At 49.3% G+C, this 17,578-nt stretch overlaps 1 protein-coding gene across 6 annotated transcripts in view; it reads right to left on the bottom strand.

Annotated features, from left to right (window-relative positions):
* The window catches only part of NUP214 (nucleoporin 214), an 80,425-nt gene extending 63,480 nt beyond the window's left edge, over positions 1–16,945 (bottom strand). For all 6 annotated transcript variants that reach the window (XM_037036394.1, XM_037036395.1, XM_037036396.1 and 3 more), the window contains exons 1-10: positions 16,794–16,945; positions 14,388–14,583; positions 10,491–10,642; positions 9,360–9,558; positions 8,568–8,638; positions 7,189–7,252; positions 6,664–6,767; positions 3,899–4,005; positions 3,069–3,135; positions 847–973 (exon numbers count right to left, since the gene is read on the bottom strand). In XM_037036394.1, coding sequence (XP_036892289.1) covers positions 847–973; positions 3,069–3,135; positions 3,899–4,005; positions 6,664–6,767; positions 7,189–7,252; positions 8,568–8,638; positions 9,360–9,558; positions 10,491–10,642; positions 14,388–14,583; positions 16,794–16,838 — 1,132 coding nt within the window. In that variant the 5' untranslated portion in view covers positions 16,839–16,945. The remainder of the gene's footprint in view (positions 1–846; positions 974–3,068; positions 3,136–3,898; positions 4,006–6,663; positions 6,768–7,188; positions 7,253–8,567; positions 8,639–9,359; positions 9,559–10,490; positions 10,643–14,387; positions 14,584–16,793) is intronic.
* Positions 16,946–17,578: the final 633 nt, after the last annotated feature.

Genomic DNA, 17,578 nt, shown 5'->3' with positions numbered 1-17,578 from the left:
CCTGCTGCCGTCGGGTGGACGCTGTCCCGCTGTCCCGCCTGGTGGCGCTGGCAGCCCAGGGGCGGCTCTGAGGCTCCGCCGATTTTTAGGAGCGTCTTGGTGTTCAGGAGGGAGGGGCAGCCCTCCCCTGACCAAGATGGGAGTCTAGGACTTGGCTGGTGCAGCTGAGAAATGACACACCAGACTCTTTAGACAGCACACAGCAGGACAGACAGGTGAGACCGACTGCTGTGTCCATTTACAGCTGAAACATAAGCACGGACTTCGACAGAATCCGAGTATGCGAGCCAATCTCAGACCACGTAGCCGGACGAGGGAGAGGGCAAGGCGTGGAACGGTGCCTGGAGTGACACCCTCACGGAAGCTCCGGAGAGCGTGTCTCCCGCTGCACCTGCACGTTCCTCGGGCCGCAGCTCTGCCCAGAGGGGCTCCGTGCACGGCACATACTCGGGCCCAGTGTGGGAGCCATGCAGCCGGGGTCTCTCTTTCTAACCCACGCCTCCGAAACCAGAGCTGCTCTGCGATGCCAGCCTAGGGCACTGCTCTCTGGGGAAGGAAGGCACTGGGGACTGGAAAGGGCCGAGACAACACTGGGAAACCCCCGATGTTCTGGACCTCCGCCTCGTTCAAAAGAGCAAAGACACACAGCCACCGAGTGTGTGCGGCCTCAGTCTCACCCCTAAGTGTCTGTGCAAATTAGCGTCAGCCCCGGTCCTCCGTGTCACTCTTCAAGGAGCACATACTACCAGAAGGTCAAGTGCCCGGCAGAGGATACCCATCAGGGACACGCAGAACTGGACTGCAACCTTAGAGACAGTGCGCTGAGCACTGTCGGGCCACACTCACTGATCGTGATTTCCACGTGGTTAGTGTAGTCTATGGCGACTCCCACAGGCAAGGAGTCATCGTTCTTGTCTGTCACAGGCAGTTCAGCTCGGCTGGAATCCTCCAGCAGCCAAGATTCCCAATTAATCTGGGAAGAAAAAAAGAAGAGCAGAAAATGCCACGTCAGAGCTTTGCATGGGCTCCTCCCAGCACTGTTCAAACGCGAGAGAGGAGCAAAGACAGCACGCCTGGCTTAGACTCCTGTGGACTGAGACTGGGAAATCTGGGGAGACGATCTAAAAGCCACGAGCACCCCAACACGTCCCTGCCTCGGGCACAAATACTACCCACCGCAACCGGGGAGAGCCCTGAACTTGCTGGCAAACCCCACAGCGGCACTAAGCCAGCCATCCCTGCTCCGAGAGGCCTGGGATTGTGACCAGGGCCCCCAGTGGTTGGTCCCTGCGGGGGTCCTGAGCAGAGACACTGATAAAGCTGGGCAGCAGCCTGTGCTCGCCGTACACTGACCTTCATTCTCGTCTGCCCAGGACCCACATGGGTCCACCTGCCTGCCTCTGACAAGCCGCTAAGTCTCTCCCAATACACTCTCTTTTGCTTAGATTGCTTGAGGGGGCTGTTCCTTCCAGCTAGTGATCTCCGAGTTTTAAGGCTCACTAACACAGCTCCTAACGTTCGGCACTCACCAGAGCAGTGCAGCATGAATCCAAGGGGAACATGCTCAGTGAGGGACAGGGGGAAACGAGAAGCTGTTCGGGAGGGTGACATGATCACACTCCATAACTAAGCAGTGGTGTGAATGACAGTCACATTCAGAATAATGTAAACAAAGTGACCTCAACTTTGAGCAACAATCTCCAGAGAAAATGAAGTCTTAATCATTATCACTCAGTACAGAACACAATGCGAGCAGTATCAGCTTTGGTAACGTAGCGGACACGCTGGGTGGTGGGGCAGGGGAAGGTGAGTGAAGGCAGCAGGGTGCGGTGCTGAGATACCTCTCTCCCCAAGTGGAAGATTAAGAAGCAGAGTGTGTGGTGCCACCACCAAAAATGAAGGTAAAAACAGGAAGGTACAAAGGCGACCACAGCAAACACTGCATGAGCGCCACAGCCCCAGTGAGACGGAGGGAGTGCATAGGCCAACTCCTCAGCTCCCAGCGCAGCCGCAGGCCTCAAACAAGTAACTCGTGAGGAAGCAAGTTTTGTTTTTTCTACAGATAAGGACGTAACTGTGAGAAGAAAAAATGTACAGGTTAAAAATGGTCCCCTCTAGAGAACAAAACTGGATCGGGACAGGGTGAGGCTGTGGTGATTTTTTTCACTCATGATCCCTGTTCCATGTACATAAATTATTTTGATAAAAAGCAAAGATAATAATTTATCTTTAATGCACAAATACATAAAATGTGAGTCTATTAGAAAATCATTACTGAAGTCAATCCAAGAGCAAACTGGACTGCTGAGCTATGACCTATGACCCCGAAGTGGCCCCCGCCACCAAGAACAAGTGCTGGATGGGTGAAGAGCCACAAGCACGCGTGTACGGGGGTGCACAAAACATTTTAAAGATCAAGGCAAAGTGTGCAATTGAGAAGTTCCCTTCACTACGTCCCCTCTGCAGTCACTCTCCGTGACCAAGCGCGGTTTAGGGGGCGTGCCGCCGCCACCTCAGCCTGCCTCCTGCCCACCAGGAGGACGCAGTGAAAGAAGGCAGGTAGGGTCTTACACGCATCTCAGCTTTCTGGCGGTCTTTCGAAGAGAAATAGAAACTATTTCTGGTGAGCGACAGTTTGATGTGACCTGCATGTCTCTCTCCGGCTATCGAGGGTGGGTTACAGTTAACTGAACAGGAGGGGCAGGCTCAGCAACAGGGGAAAACGAGGATGGTCAGACACAGCAAGGTAGGAACAGCCCCTCGCGCACCCAGGCACATCCCACTGCAGGTCGGTGACACAGCTTGTTGGACCCCATACCGTGGGGGCCCCTAAGAGAACAGAAGCGCTTTTTATGACACCAAACAACTTTGAATTCTGACATCCAAGTTTGTCCAGTGCAACATCCCAGCCATCTGGCCCAAGACGCTATGTCACTTTAGCTTTGCTCTCACCCAGCAATTCATTTTAAAGGGATGTGACCTCACCTTAGTTTTAACCTCGAGGCTAATCCCCCCCAAATCCTTCTCAGGAAAGCTGCCCCCAAAAGTGACAAAAGGGAGGGATGTACCTGATCGCCTTGTCGAGCGAGGATGCTGACTTCCGTGGAGGCTGCAGATGCCGCCAGAACCAGATCCCTTCAAAGAATAAGCCAGAAGATCATTAAGTCCAACAGCCTCAACCTGACCTGAGTCTTATTTTTTTTTAAACTTTTTAAAAGATTATTTATGTATTTATTTTTAGAGAGGAGAAGGGAGGGAAACATCAGTATGCAATTTGGCTCTCAAACTGCCCCCTACTGGGGATGTGGCCCAAAACCCAGGCTTGTGCCCTGACTGGGAACTAGACCGGTGGTGACCCTTTGGTTCTCAGGCCAGCACTCAATCCACTGAGCTGTACCAGACAGAACAGTGAGGAGAATTTTAGACGTAAAACTCAACGCTTTAGTTCATAGGATAAAGCCCTGAAGACTGTGAAAAGCCCCCCGACTGAAGACCCAGGTGAGACACAAGAGACTCGAGCTGAGATTCTCAGCACACAGCATACGTTCCCCCCAACAGGACACTCCCATTAGAGGAACCGGAGCTTCTCGCCAAGTCCTCTGTCAAAGGGACGCTTCTGTTCTCAAATAGCAACTTTTATCATGTTCCTCAAATACCAGTATTTTCATAAGTTGTCGCTGCAGTTATTAAGAAAAGGGGATTTTTTAAAATTAGAACATACTTGAGCTACATACTTCCAGGCTGGGGAACTGAAGGAGTAGCCAGAAGGCATTATCTAGCACCAGCTGAAAATATGTTCATGGTGCCTCCAGCCTCTACTCTCCTGTCACAGAAAAAACTCGGAAGCAGAAACAGTGACTCAGGCGGGAGCAGAACCGCCGTGCTGGGCCCCGCTCACCATTCTTCAATGTAACTCAGATAGTAGTGGTGCTGCCTCTCTGTGCAGGAACCGTAGCAGGGCTCCATGAAGTTCACGAACACCTCGGGGTGCTTTTCTTCTTTCTTCTGCAATGAACAGAATGAGGAAAAAACCTCAGGTGCGGCTTGTCTTTAATCCTATGCAGTTAATGATCTTGAACAAGAAAACCAGTTAACTTTTAGGAGAGAAGTTGCTCAAAAATCTGTGTCCAGATGGACAGGCATGACGCAAAGGCAGCACTGAGGGGCGTAAGGAACAGGAGCGGCGGCCATCAACCAAACTGAACTCCAACTGTCGCTTTCCAGCCGCTGGAGAAGTGTGTACAGGTTACCCAGCCTCTCCGATACTCATCTTTCTCACGTGTGTAACACATCTACTGAAACTGTACCAGAAGTTGTTGAAAGTGTGAGATGAAACGATACGTACAAAGCTTCCAGTCCAGATGGGGACGCAGGCCCTCCAACAGGCCCTTGCTAGTGTCCACGCCATCCCCAGGAACAGGAAACCGCCACGATATTTTGAGACAGGAACACACTCACTACCTTCCTGAGCTGCATGATGGCATTTTGGTCCATTTCGGTCAACAGACCACACATATGACTATGACTGTGACTCCCTAAGATGATGTGAAGCTGAGAAACTCCTCTCGACCAGTGACGTAGCAGCCAAACGTCTCGGCCATCATAAAACCGCAGAGCACACAGCACACAAACATGCTCAGTACTGGGACATGCTGCACAGGTAGTGACCTAGGAGCTGCAAGGGACTGGCATTTGTCACCTAAAAATGTCTACTTGGCATAGGATTATTTTAAGCTTCAGTTTTGAGAAAGAGCAGACATGAAGACGCTCGAAAGCCAAGCAGAAGTTGCCTTTGTAAAACATTACAGGGGAAATGTCCACTGTGAGGGTGTTTCCCTTGCGAGAAGGCGGGGCATAACCTCCTCTCTAGGACCTCTTACCAACGCAGAGGGCAACCACGTAAATCTGCGTAGTGGCCCTACCCTTTCCCTGGCCACCTCCCAGAACTGACTCCTTGCCCCCTCTTTTCCTCCATCCTCAGCAGAAGATGGTATTTAAGGAGGTGGACTTGGCCCTTTCAGCCAATTACTCAGTTTTCCATGAATACAGGAGGTAAACATGTTATTAAATTTTTGTTTTTCTCCTAAGCATTTGTCTTCTGTGACAGGGATGTCTTAGCCAAAACCCCTAAGAGCAGAGGGAAAATGACTTCTCCCCTGCAGCGTGACAGGCTGGGCCACACGGGCTGGGTGTGTGGGAGGCTGGGCTGCGTGGGCTTGCGTGAGTGCCCAGGCTGGGACGGCGGCCCGTGGTGTGACAGTTCTCAGAGTTAACCTACACTGCAGCGGGGCACGACTGTCAACATGTTGTAAAAAGTCACTTTATCAGGAACTCAAAAGGGTTAAAAACGGAGCTAAATAAATATGTTCAAAGCCAAATCAGATTTTATTCAATATAGAAAGACGCTTGCAATTTACTACTAGGTAAAATAAGGTTGCAAAACAGAAGGACAAGTTTAACTCCCACCTTCTATGGTATTTAGACATTTATACACGCATTGTCAATTGCTTTTCTGGAAATATGTCCACTCACCACTTGTTTTTTTTGAAGGCCACCGCACTTCAGTGAGCCTTTGCAGACGCTGCCCCTCTTCTCGGGGCTGGCAGTGGCTGCCTCCCTCACACTTGGTCCCGGCCCGCAGGGCTCCTCTCAGAGCCCTTCTTCGACCCCACCGTGGCCGTCCCGGGTCACCGCTCGCCCCCCCTCGGGCCCTGCTTCACGCCCTCCGTCACCCTCAGCTTCCGCGATCCTCTGCTCCTCTCTGCACTGGCGCACTCATGAGGACGGAGCCCCACGAGGGCAAGGACGCAGCGTGCTCGGCTTTAACGCACTGTAGGCATTTGATACACAGCTGATGAGTAAATAAGGGGAAGCATTTTAAAGGTATTTTCTCACTTTTCTAAAATGCCTCAGCAGGTAAACATCTATCAAGACTCAGTTTACAGCTTAAGCACAAGCAAGTTTTACAGTTTTCTTCACCTCCTGCTGATCACGGCAGAACAGGCTCCGAGCGGAGGCCGTGTTGTCACTGCAGAACCAGCTCAAAAGGGCCCCGTCCTGACAAAGCCCCAAGTCGCTTTGCAGAGACAACGGACCAACGCCATAGTCATGCAGCCAAAACACGTGCAGAGGAGGGAACACTCCTCCGACTGCAGCTGGAACCAAAGTGTCACCCTCCTCAGGGAACCAAAGGACCAAAACACACCAGAACCCTCTTGGAAGCGAAGGGCCCGCGGTGCAGGGACACCGGTGCTGAAGCCCGTAGGTATCTCATTGCAGGGGCCGAGTCCCAAAGCTCTCCAATCAGAACTGCACAGCCAGCCCCCTGTTCCCCGCAACCCTCAATCCCCGCCTTCAAAAACCCCTGATTAAGAAAGCCATTCGGAAATTCGGGTTTTAAGCTGTAGATTCCCACTCTCCTTGCAGGCACCCTACAAATAAAACGGCTTTAATTCCTCTGCTGCAAACCTGAGGCTGCACACGTTCGGCCTGTGTCTCCGCCACACACTGGGCAAGCAGGCCCGTGTTGGGTTCGGCAACCTAAGTGTGGTCCCCAGGCTGAGGGTGAGGTTTTGAAACCTGGAGGCGCACCATCGCCGCCAGAACAGGAAAGTGAAGGCTGAGCTGCAAGCTTTATAGCAGACGCCCTTCTCATGCACCCACCGGGAGCAGCGCCATCACGACGTCGGGAGATGTTTCCAGGGATCCATCCGCAGCGGCGTACACTATGGTGAAGACGTAGGTCCCGATCCACAGCACGTCTAGGACTGAAAGACACGCACCCTAAATGAGTACCTTGCTTGGGACAGCCCTGTGAGCTATAAAACTAACATCTTACAGATAAAAAAGCCAACCACTACAGCTTTAGCCAAGGTCCAGACTTCACTGATTACAAGCCCAAATTTATCCCAAAGTGGCATTTCCCCCCCTGGTGGATTATAACCTGGGAAAGTTATCAGGAATTCTAATGTAAAAACCAGGATCCAGTTAATGCCAGCTGCCATGAGACACAGCTGTCCACCAGACTGCCATCACGCGGACCGAACCGCCGGCTGACAGTGGGTGTGTTCCCGGAGGGACAGCAGCATGCCCCTGAGCAGGGATGCAGGCGCATCACATGATCGAAACTTCTGTGATATAGACGGCACCTCATGGAAGGTCAGCCCCGTAGAAAAGTGGACGTGTTACCTCGGACCGGGTGATCTGACTCATAAAATGGAGGACAAGGAATGACTTTTTTTTCCTGCAAAGTCTGAAAGAGATTTGAAAAAAGAAAGAAGTGTCACATGAAACAATCCCCAAGCCAATGAAACGGTCAAATCCAGTACGTCCCCCTAGAAGCCACCTAAGTTTCCCCTCCCCAGTGAGGACAGCCTGAACACGGGGAAGAGTAGGTGCCTACTTCTGGCGTCCTGTCCCACAGAAACACACCAATGTGTCTGGATGCAGGTCATGGGGACGCGCAGTGCAGCCCTATTTACAGGAGCAAAACCACTCCGAGCGACAGATGACGGAACAGAGGGCACACGGCACAGCCGTGCACGGCACTGCCACACAGCCATTCAAAAGAATTAAGTGGCTCTGTAAATTGGAAAAAGGACTCCAATATACTATTACATTTTTTTAAAAGGGGAATCAGCAAACCAATAAAATTAAATCCACCGCATTATCTTTTCACAAGCTAATGCCCTAAAACATGGACCAAATTTCGTGTAACTTTTTGCAGTAACAAATAACAAACCCTAACCTCAAGCCCACACCACTGCGGTCACTGCCGTGCACCCCCACAGAGGACAGTCTCTCCCAGAGCTACAAGCAGCAGCACAGGCCCAGGCATTGCCTGCGAACCCCTCCTCCCCGCCCAGGCTTGTCCAGACACACGGACTGAGTATGTCCGGAAACCACAGGCACAGGGTGACACGGCACGTGCAACAACACGAGTACCCACTGGCTCTGCTGCCTGGAGTTGCAGAAAGGGAACCATCACAGCGGACCCAGCTAGAGGCCGAGCACTGCTTCCCCGGAAGCGGTTCTGCATCACAGTAACAGCTCGTCACCTACTCCTTTCCCCTTAAGCTGTTTTCATGGAATGGATGGAGGATACGAGTCGTGTGTAGAAAATGGTAACACTTTATTTAAAAGCAAAACAAATCATGTCCGGTGCGGCTCAGTGGACTGGGTGCCAGCCTACGAACCAATGGGTCATTGGTTCGATTCTTGGTCAGTACACATGCCAGGTCACGAGCCAGGTCCCCAGTTGGGAGGCGTGCAAGATGCAACCACACATCAATGTTTCTTTCCCTCTTTCTCCCATCTAAAAATAAATAGTGCACACAGAGTCTATTTGTATGCTCCTCCAGAGCAGAGGGGACCCCAGCACACAGACCAGGGGATGGAAGGGAAGAGGGGCTCCCCTCTTTCCTGCACCCACTTGTGCACTGAAGAACTTGCTGCAATGAGCATAAACAACAGTTTAACAGAAGAACACACAGAAGATGCCCCACACCACCCTCACACCAGTGGGTGGCTTCTGTGGGAACAGACCCGAAACCCAAGGCAAGACTTACCGGGAGGTACTGGACCACGGTGCCGTTCTGCTTCCCCACTGCCAGCTGCTTCCCTTTGGGACTCCAGCACACTGAGCAAAGAAGAGAGTGCCACCAGTGAAAGACTGTGAGGGACGGGGCCGGGGGGGGGGGGGGGCAAACCGTGGGAGCTGCACCGAGTCGGCGCCTGGTCACCGGCTGTTCTTGGTGTCAGAAAATTAAGAATGGAATCACTATCACAGATTGTTAACACCAGCTCTTGCTCTCCTAGTTCCAAGGGTCACCCTTTGGCAAAGTCAGAAAGGATAAAAATCGCTCTGATGACACAGTCGATCATGACTCATCACTGGGCCACTGAATCAATGGCTAAAAATGCTTTTCAATGAAGTATTTCCCAGAAAGCTGGAAGTACGCAAAACTCTGTAGTCTTTAGATAAGACCGGGGACTAGAGATGGTTTTCAAACACCAAGAAATCATTGTCTTGCCCCTATTTGGTATTTCTGATGCCTTTCCTCTGAAAAGCACAAATGACCTACAGAGTATCACTCTTTCAGACCCAGAAACAGTTCTCCTAAAGGCACAGCTCTTAACCAGCCATACCAAAATACTTCTTCCTCCAGAAAACCCAAGCACACGCAGACTAAATCACGTGTGCTGTCTGGTTCCAAGGATGTTAACTATGGAAGTAAAGCATACTCTCTCCACTTCCACTAAATAGTAACAAATATGACATTTACTTTTATTTCCAGAAACTAATTTTCAAAGAGATCAGCATTAATGTACGTCACAGAGTAAAAGCCTTTATCACCCACCAGACGTCACTGCTACTGTGGAAGGAAGCGTCGCACACACTTTCACTGTTTCGGTGACTTGCAAGACAGCGATGCTGCCATCTGCCAGGCACACTGCCACCATAGAGGGGACAGCAGGGTTCCACTTCATATCGATCACCATGCCGCCTGCATCTTTCGAAAGCTTATGGTAGGCAAATGGGCGTTTCTGCTGTTTAGCCTTTTAAAACAAATGGCCAAAGGCAAAAAGAAATCAATTAATGTACAGATACTGCATAGTGGGAGGAAATTACTGAATATTTAAGTTCACACCCTGGCTGGGTAGTTCAGCTGGGTGCAGCGTCCTTCCAACACGCCAAGACTGCAGGTTTGATTCCTGGTCAGGGCACGTACTAGAACCAACCAACGAATGCATGGAAGAGTGGGACAACAAATCTCTCTCTCTCTCTCTCTCAAATTAGTAAATTAAAAAAAATTATGGTTCACTTTTCTCCATGAACATGGAAAAATTTAGCTCTACACAATAACCCCTTTGTCACACAACTTTGAAAACGGCAATCAGTTATTCTGGCACAATGGAGGGATTTCCAGCAGGGGTTATACAGATGTAGGATAATCGATAAACAGCAGACGCTAGATTAAAATCTGGGCTCTGCTGCCTAGCAGCACTGGGCCCTTGGAGAGGTACGTAAACTCTCTGGGCCTGCATCTCCATTTACAAAAGGAAGACAGCGGCCCCTCCTGCGCAGGGCCCTGGCAGGTACGGGTGAGGACGAGGCAGGCAGAGCACCAGCACAGGGCCTGGCAGTCAGTGCAAACACTACTACAGACTGTTACATTATCACTGACCTTCAGGAGTGGAAGACTGCACAAGGACGTCAGAGACCCAGGATGTTGTCACTGTCGACATTATCCCTTGGCTCTGTGGTCTTGGGCGAGTCCCCTAAAGCTCCCTAGGCTTTCACTGTCTCACACGCACATGAGAAATGATGATGTCTTAGAGAGCTGCTATTATGAAATGACTTCTTGAGGTCCATTCTATCTCAAGGATCACTGATTCTATAATTGAGAACTTTTTACAATCCAGACTTGATTATAGATAGCAGGAACCCCCAGGCCCTGTGTCAACACCAGAGTCTGCTGGTAGCTTACCTCATTTGAGAATGTGCGAACATCAAAAAAAGCGATAACGGAACCGTATTCACCGGACATCATGCACACGGAGAGTGTGAGGTTATCACAGCTCAGGGCAAGGTGACGGATGGGGAATTTCATAGGAACTAGCAAGCCTTGAACTTTATCAACTGTAAAAAGGTTTAAAAAAAAGCAGAAAATAGAATGTTTCAAGCATATATCACAACCCCCTTACCCAGTCTGCATGGAGCAGTTTTTGCATCTCCACAAACACGGGCACAGGCCTGAGAGGGACTCAGGCAGCTACATCTCAGCTTTCTCATAGGCGTGTAATGGCGCATGAGGGCCCCAGGAATTCTTCCTCACATGACTGGGGAGACCAACTGGCAGGCGCCTTTGTTGAAAATGATGCCCTCAAACTGGGTTTCCAGACTTAATTCCACCAGGGGGTGGGGGGCCCCCCACACCAGCAAACAATTCTCAGGAGTCTGAGAATTCAACTCAATTCCGACACCACCTACCCAGAGGTGGCATCGGGGTCCAAAGGTCAAGCGTTCAGTCCTATGAGATTGACCCCCACCCCCACACTTCAGGCCCAGACTCGGGCCTGGGGTCTCTGTGTTTCTGACCAGCTGGGTTCAGATTGGAGGTCTCCACGAGCCCCTTGAACTCAGAATGCCAACTCTAAGTCCAGCTTGTTGCCCGCACTTCTGACCAACTAGCTATAAATCAGGTTTCCCACAACCCATTCCTTGGGTTCAATTAATTTGCTAGAACCATTCAAAGACCTCAGAGAAATACTGTACAAGGTGGTACCACTTCCCCCAAAACCTATAGTTTATTAAAAACTGTGTATTTATTCTTGCATGTTTAAACTTCCATCACTTTCAAAGTACTCTCCATTTGATGCAATATACCTATCCAGATGTTTTCCCCACCATTTAAAAGTTCTGAACTTGTTGATTTTGATGCCTTTTAAGTGCCTTTTAGTGCTTCTGCCCTTTTTTGTTTCACCTCTTCCACATCAGCAAAACATTTCCCTTCGAGCACTTTCTTCATCCAGGGAAACAAATCGAAGTCACTGAGGGGGAGATCAGGCGACTAGGGAGGGTGAGGCACAGGGGCACGCTGTTTTTGGTCAAAAGCTGCGGAACACTCAGCATGGTGTGGGCAGGTGCGCCCGTAAATCATTCACCATGAAATGGGCAAATGTGTTGAAGGAGTCTTTAAGAAAAATTCACTGAATCTGAATGCAGCCTCTCACAACAATGTCAGCCGGTACAGACACAGATGGGTTCCTAGAACACTCACCTAGTGGGGGAAGCCTGTACTCCAAGGGGCCCGCCCTCCGGAAGATGATTCCAGTTGTTTTGAATTACTTCTCGCGTGTTCCTCACTAGATCGGTGGTTTACCATGAGACTCTAACTCAGGACCAGCCAGACGGGAGAGCTACTGTACACAGGGCAAGGTCTGGGGAACAGTGTGGAGCTTCCATGCCCTCTCCAGGCTTGCAACTTTTTTTCATTGTTGTCTAATTACAGTTGTGCCCATTTCCCCCCATTACTCTCCCCTGCCCTACCAACCCCTCAACTTCCACTTTCAATTCTCTCCCCTCCCATCGTCTTCATCCGTGGGTCCTTTATACATGTTGACTTGACCCTTCCCCTTCTTTCTCCTGTTATCCCTCTCTCACTTCAGTTTGTCCTCTATTTCCATGTCTCTGGTTCTATTTTGCTTGCTTGTTGGTTTTGTTGATCAGGTTCCACTTATAGGTGAAATCACATGGTATCTGTCTTTCACTGCCTGGCATATTTCCCTTAGCATAATACTCTCCAGTTCCATCCATGCTGTTTCAAAGGGTAGGAGCTCCTCCTTTCTGCTATAGTATTCCACTGTGTAAACGTACCAGTTTTCTGATCCATTCATTTACTGACAGGCACTTAAAGACTGCTTCCATCACTTGGCTATTGTAAATTGTGCTGCTGTGAACAATGGGCTGCACAGGCTCTTCTGCATTGGTGTTTCAGGGTTCTTAGGGTATATTCCCAGCAGTGGAACTGCTGGGTCAAAAGGCATTTCCATTCTTAATTTCCTGAGGAAATTCCACACTGTTCCCCATAGTGGCTACACCAGCCTGCCTTCCCACCAACAGTGCACTAGGGTTCCCTTTTCTCCACAACCTCACCAGCACTTGTTTGGTGATCTGTTTATGACGGCCATTCTGACTGGTATGAAGCGGCATGTTGTTATGGTTCTAACTGGCATCTCTCTGATGGCCAGTGATGCTGAGCATCCCTTCATGTCTCTGGGCCTCTGTATGTCCTCCTTGGAGAAGCGTCTGTTCAAATCCTCTGTCCATTTTTTAATTGGTTTGTCTTCCTGGTGTGGAGTCATATGAATTCTTTGTACATTTCAGAGATCAAACCCTTGTCCGAGGTATCATTGGCAAATATATTTTCCCATATGGTTGGTTCCCCTTTCATTTTGCTGATGTTTTCTTGGGCTGTGCAGAAGCTCTTAAATTTGATGTAGTTCCATTTATTTATTCTTTCCTCTAAGTCTCTTGCTCTAGGAGACATATTGGTGAAAATATGGTTGCATGGAATATTCGAGATGTTCCTGCCCATGTTCTCCTCCAGGACTTTTATGGTGTCATGACTTGTATTTCAAACTTTTACTCAAGTTTACTTTTGTGTTCGGTGTAAGTTAGTGGTTGAGCTTCATTTTTTTTTTGCATGTAGCTGTTCAGCTCTCCCAATACCACTTGTTGAAGAGACTATTTTTACTCCATTTTATGCACCTGCCCCCTTTGTCAAATATTAATTGACCATAGAAACTTGGGTTTATTTCTGGGCTCTCTGTTCTGTTCCAGAACAATCTATGTGTCTGTTCTTATGCCAGTACCAGACTATTTTGATTACAGTGGCCTTGTAATATAGTTTGATATCAAGTATTATGATCCCTCCTACTTTGCTCTTCTTCCTCAAAACTGCTGAGGCTATTCGGGGTCATTTATGGTTGCACATAAATTTTTGAAATGTTTGTTCTATATCTGTGAAATATGTCCCGGGTATTTTAATAGGGATTGTACTGAATCTACAGATCACTCTGGGTAGCATGGGCATTTGATGATGTGAATTCTTCCAATCCATGGACATGATGTATGCCTTTTTTTATTTGTGTCTTCCTCAATTTTGTTGGTCAGTGTCCTGTAGTTTGCTGAGCGCAGGTCCAGGCCTGCAATTCCCCATGTCTCCGCATGCTCACCAACGGGGAAACTGAACCACCCTCCTCGGGGTTTCACGAGGGCTTCATCACAAAGACACATTGATTAAATCACTGGCCATTGGTGACTGAGTCAACCCCCCCGGGTGGGGTTTGGGGGAACTGAAAGTTCCAACCCTCGAATTGCAAGGTTGGTTCCACTCCACTGAAAACCAATCCTGATCCTTAGATGCTTCCCAAAATTACACCATTAACATAAAAAAACTGCCCCCACCATTTCAATCGCAATCTTGCCAACCTGTACCCATATTTTTTGCAACAATTCTCCAAACAGCACACAATCCCATTTGTTTGGATCAAATTGTTGTGTCAACTAAAAAGCTATGCACCAAAACCTGTCTGCAAGACAGGCAGAACTCAGGGTCAACTGAGCAAAAATAAATGCATAGGGGAATGGTAAATTCTTCTTTCCCATAAGCTCAAAGGAACAATTCATCAACAAAGAAATATAAAAGGACCAAAAAGAACCAGAAAGGCTTCCAGCATCTGACCTAGAACTTATCCTTAGGGGCCAACCTGAGGACTAGAGAAGTTTTTATTTTAATACTAGAATTTCTTGGGAAGGGAACTAGATTAGCACTTCACTCATTAGACTCTTCCCTCTTCTATTCAACACAAAGCAAACTTACCTATCTTATTGGGATCATCTCCAGGTTTATTTTGAATAAGAAGATTTTTAGTAGGAAAGACCTGCAACCCACTGGCCCCACCAGCGAAGACCAGTCCGTACTTGTTGGACACAGCAAGCAGACTCGAACGTTCCTTGGGCAACTCCTCAGGGGAGTCAAAGAGTCTCACCTTCTTCAGGGCCCTAAACTGAAAATCCTGTTGCAAGAGATCAAAATGAGGTCAATGCAGAGAAAAAGGGAAATTACGTCCTGCCTGTCATAGTCCAGAACACCCGATTCCAGTACAATAACACCCATTACCCCGAGGCCAACGACTGCGCGACTTCTTCATTTTTAAGCTTCCTATGCAAACTGTGGTAGTTGGCATAGTGCTTATTAATACTTATTCAATGAAATAAAATTTTAAAAATTCTTCCATGAAGCTTTCCTTGACTAATCAGCTCACACTGAACTTTTTCCCCCCCTGAATTCCTAGTTTACAGTCTCTACCACCACACAAGCTGATGTTATTTATTTATAATCTTATCCTGTTTTGTAGTATGCATTATCTCAGGACCCAGAGCCGTGCTTCATAAATTGCTGAATATTGAATACATGCCCCACTACACTGTAAGCTCAACTATCCAGTGCAGTACTCAACATATATGCATGGAAATAAAGGCCACAGAAAGATAACCAAAGCCCAAGGACTGACTTACCTGCATCAAATGCTCAACAAAATTCCATCACACACACACACACACAAAAAACGGTATGTATGGTCAACCTCTTGGTGTTCAAGACCCACACGGAAGTCCAAAACCCTTCAGCAGTGAGGCTATGAAGCCAGGCATGGCTTAACCCACCCAACTCTGGAGCCTCACTTCCCTGCCGCTTCCCTGCCACAGGTGCACCTGGGCTACAACCTGCACCACCTCCAGCTCCCACCTATGTCCAGTTTTCACTTCCTTCCATTTCCACGGCAGTTTAGGGCCTGGCAGCCTCCCCCCACCTCCTGCCAATGCCAGACTCACCTAGACTCCCAAGAATTTGTCTATATGCTTTCAGAGACAATTTTCAGTGTGCACCGCTTCTTGGTAAAAAGAGGTCGTAAGTTTACCAATCACGATGTTAAGTTGTACTATAAAAGCTTTTTTTCCCTTTCATGCTAAACTTACCTTTAAGTTGAGGTTTTGGTGAAAAGAATGTGAATCCCCTTCTGCTTACATTCCAAAAGGTAAGGGCCAGACACAACCTTTCTCAGCCTTCACTTCTGTACACTTAGGGTTTCAGAAAGCATCCCTCCCACACCCCCTTGACTCATTTCCTCGGATTCAATGTTTAATGCATATATTCTGAAAAATGAATGAAACTCTCTTAATTTCCAACTGATCAGAAATCCATACAGCTTTCCAGGTGAAACCACAGTACGGTTTCATTCAGGAGCAGAATAAGATTTTAGTCTTTCTGACATTTCTTATTCTGGCAACCCCAAACACCCTTCTGGGGCCTTGGTCCCCTGGAGGCAGAGAGCCAGCGGCATGAAGAGGCCCCAAAGTGCTTGCCTTTCTGTTGTAATCAGTAACTCAAAGGGAGATTCCACCTTCTGAGTCTGTGGTTCTAAAACCTTTCTTCCCTCTGCTCCAGCACACCTGACCAATACAGCCCGCGCGCACTGGGGGGGCTCCTGCAGGCAGTGACGCTGAGAAAAAAATCACCCTTCTCTAAAGGTATGGATTACCACTCCCTAAGTGGATGTCAGTGATCTGTTCAAACAAACGCCTAAAACCTTCCTGCAACTTAGTCCCTCTCAGGTTTATAACCATCACTGGGGTCACCTGCCCCCCTCTTTAGTTTCCTGACTTAGGCAGATTTCCAGCACCGGGAGAGCCCTCCTATTCCAATTAACTGAAGGGTGTTTTTTTTTTTTTTTTTTTTTTAGGACAGGCGATGAATCTTGGCTGTGTTACAGGACAGTGAGGCAGAAAGAGAGAGTATTTAAACAAATAAACAAACAAACAACCCACCACCTGGATTTCAGCCTCTGTCCAATGTGACTTTGGGTAAGCTACTTTCCGAACCTTGACTTCCTCTCTAATACTAACTTTTTCGCAGGGCTGCTGTGTGATTAACACGGTACCTAGCACATAGTGAACTCCATGAATATCTTATTACCACTCCACCACCGAAAAGTAGCTAAAGTAACCCAGGTGGCTCGCACGAGACCAACACGGGAAGGGGAAACTGCTCTCCGCGGGGCTACAGCGCGGGCGGCAGACACAGTGCCTCAGGGTGAGAACTCCGAACCCGGCAAAGGTTCAAGCAGGAGGCGGGGCAGCCGGCACCAGCGCGGCACCGCTCCGCGAGGCTCTATCTAAGGCAACGCCGAGACTAAGAAATGGAGGGAGGCCCCGGCCAGTCTCTGACCTTCATCTCCCGCTCGGGGATCATGGCATCCATCTCGTCTCCCATTGCGCCGCCCTCAGGTGGTCGAAGCAGCCGCCGCTGCCTCCCGCGGCCTCGCCCGCCCAGCGCAGGCCGCCCCAAGACCGACTTCCTCCACACAACCCTAGCGGCGCGCGGCGACTTCGCATTTCCGGCGCGCTTTGGTGGCGTCACGCGTTTCCGTCCGCGGCGCGGTCCAGGGAGGCTGAGAGACTGTCTGAAGTCGCGCGCTCTATTGGCCGCCGCCTCCCATTGGCCCGCTCGAGCTGAGTAGGGGGTGTGGCCCTGGAGCCCGCGCGCCTGCGTCCTGAACCATCCCGGCGCCAACCCTGCTTTCGCAGCTAGAGCCGGCTTACCTTCGCGTTTGTCTGTCGCCGGACGGCGCATGCCCGAGCGCTCTGCGCTCTGCAATAGGCCGAGATCCGTTGGTAACTTTTGGACGTAGGTGGTTATGAATAATTCCGGACTTAGAGAATTGACAAGTATTTCCAGGCGCAGCTCTTAGGAGGGGCTTTGCAGAGGGGTGTGGAGGAAAAGAAATTCAGAAAGTGGGTGGAGTGGGGCCTCACCACGAGAGACTTTTCTGTGTCTAAATTTGAAGGCTGAAAGGGGAGGTTAAAGTTCCTCAAACATCGGCTGTGCTTATCCTTTTGAAGTAATCATTTCCGAAGCAAGAGCCTGGAAACCCCCAAAACACTTTAGGTGTGTTATTTACTCTCCCAGACATCCTAGTCACCTAGGAGTCATTGCCATACGATTGATGAGCT

Source organism: Sturnira hondurensis, unplaced genomic scaffold (genome assembly GCF_014824575.4).
Source record: "Sturnira hondurensis isolate 20B ecotype Veracruz unplaced genomic scaffold, ASM1482457v3 Scaffold0022908, whole genome shotgun sequence".
Classification (NCBI taxonomy): Eukaryota; Metazoa; Chordata; class Mammalia; order Chiroptera; family Phyllostomidae; genus Sturnira; species Sturnira hondurensis.
The sequence above is the reverse complement of the archived record's forward strand: the minus strand, read 5'-3'. Positions and strand labels throughout refer to the sequence as shown.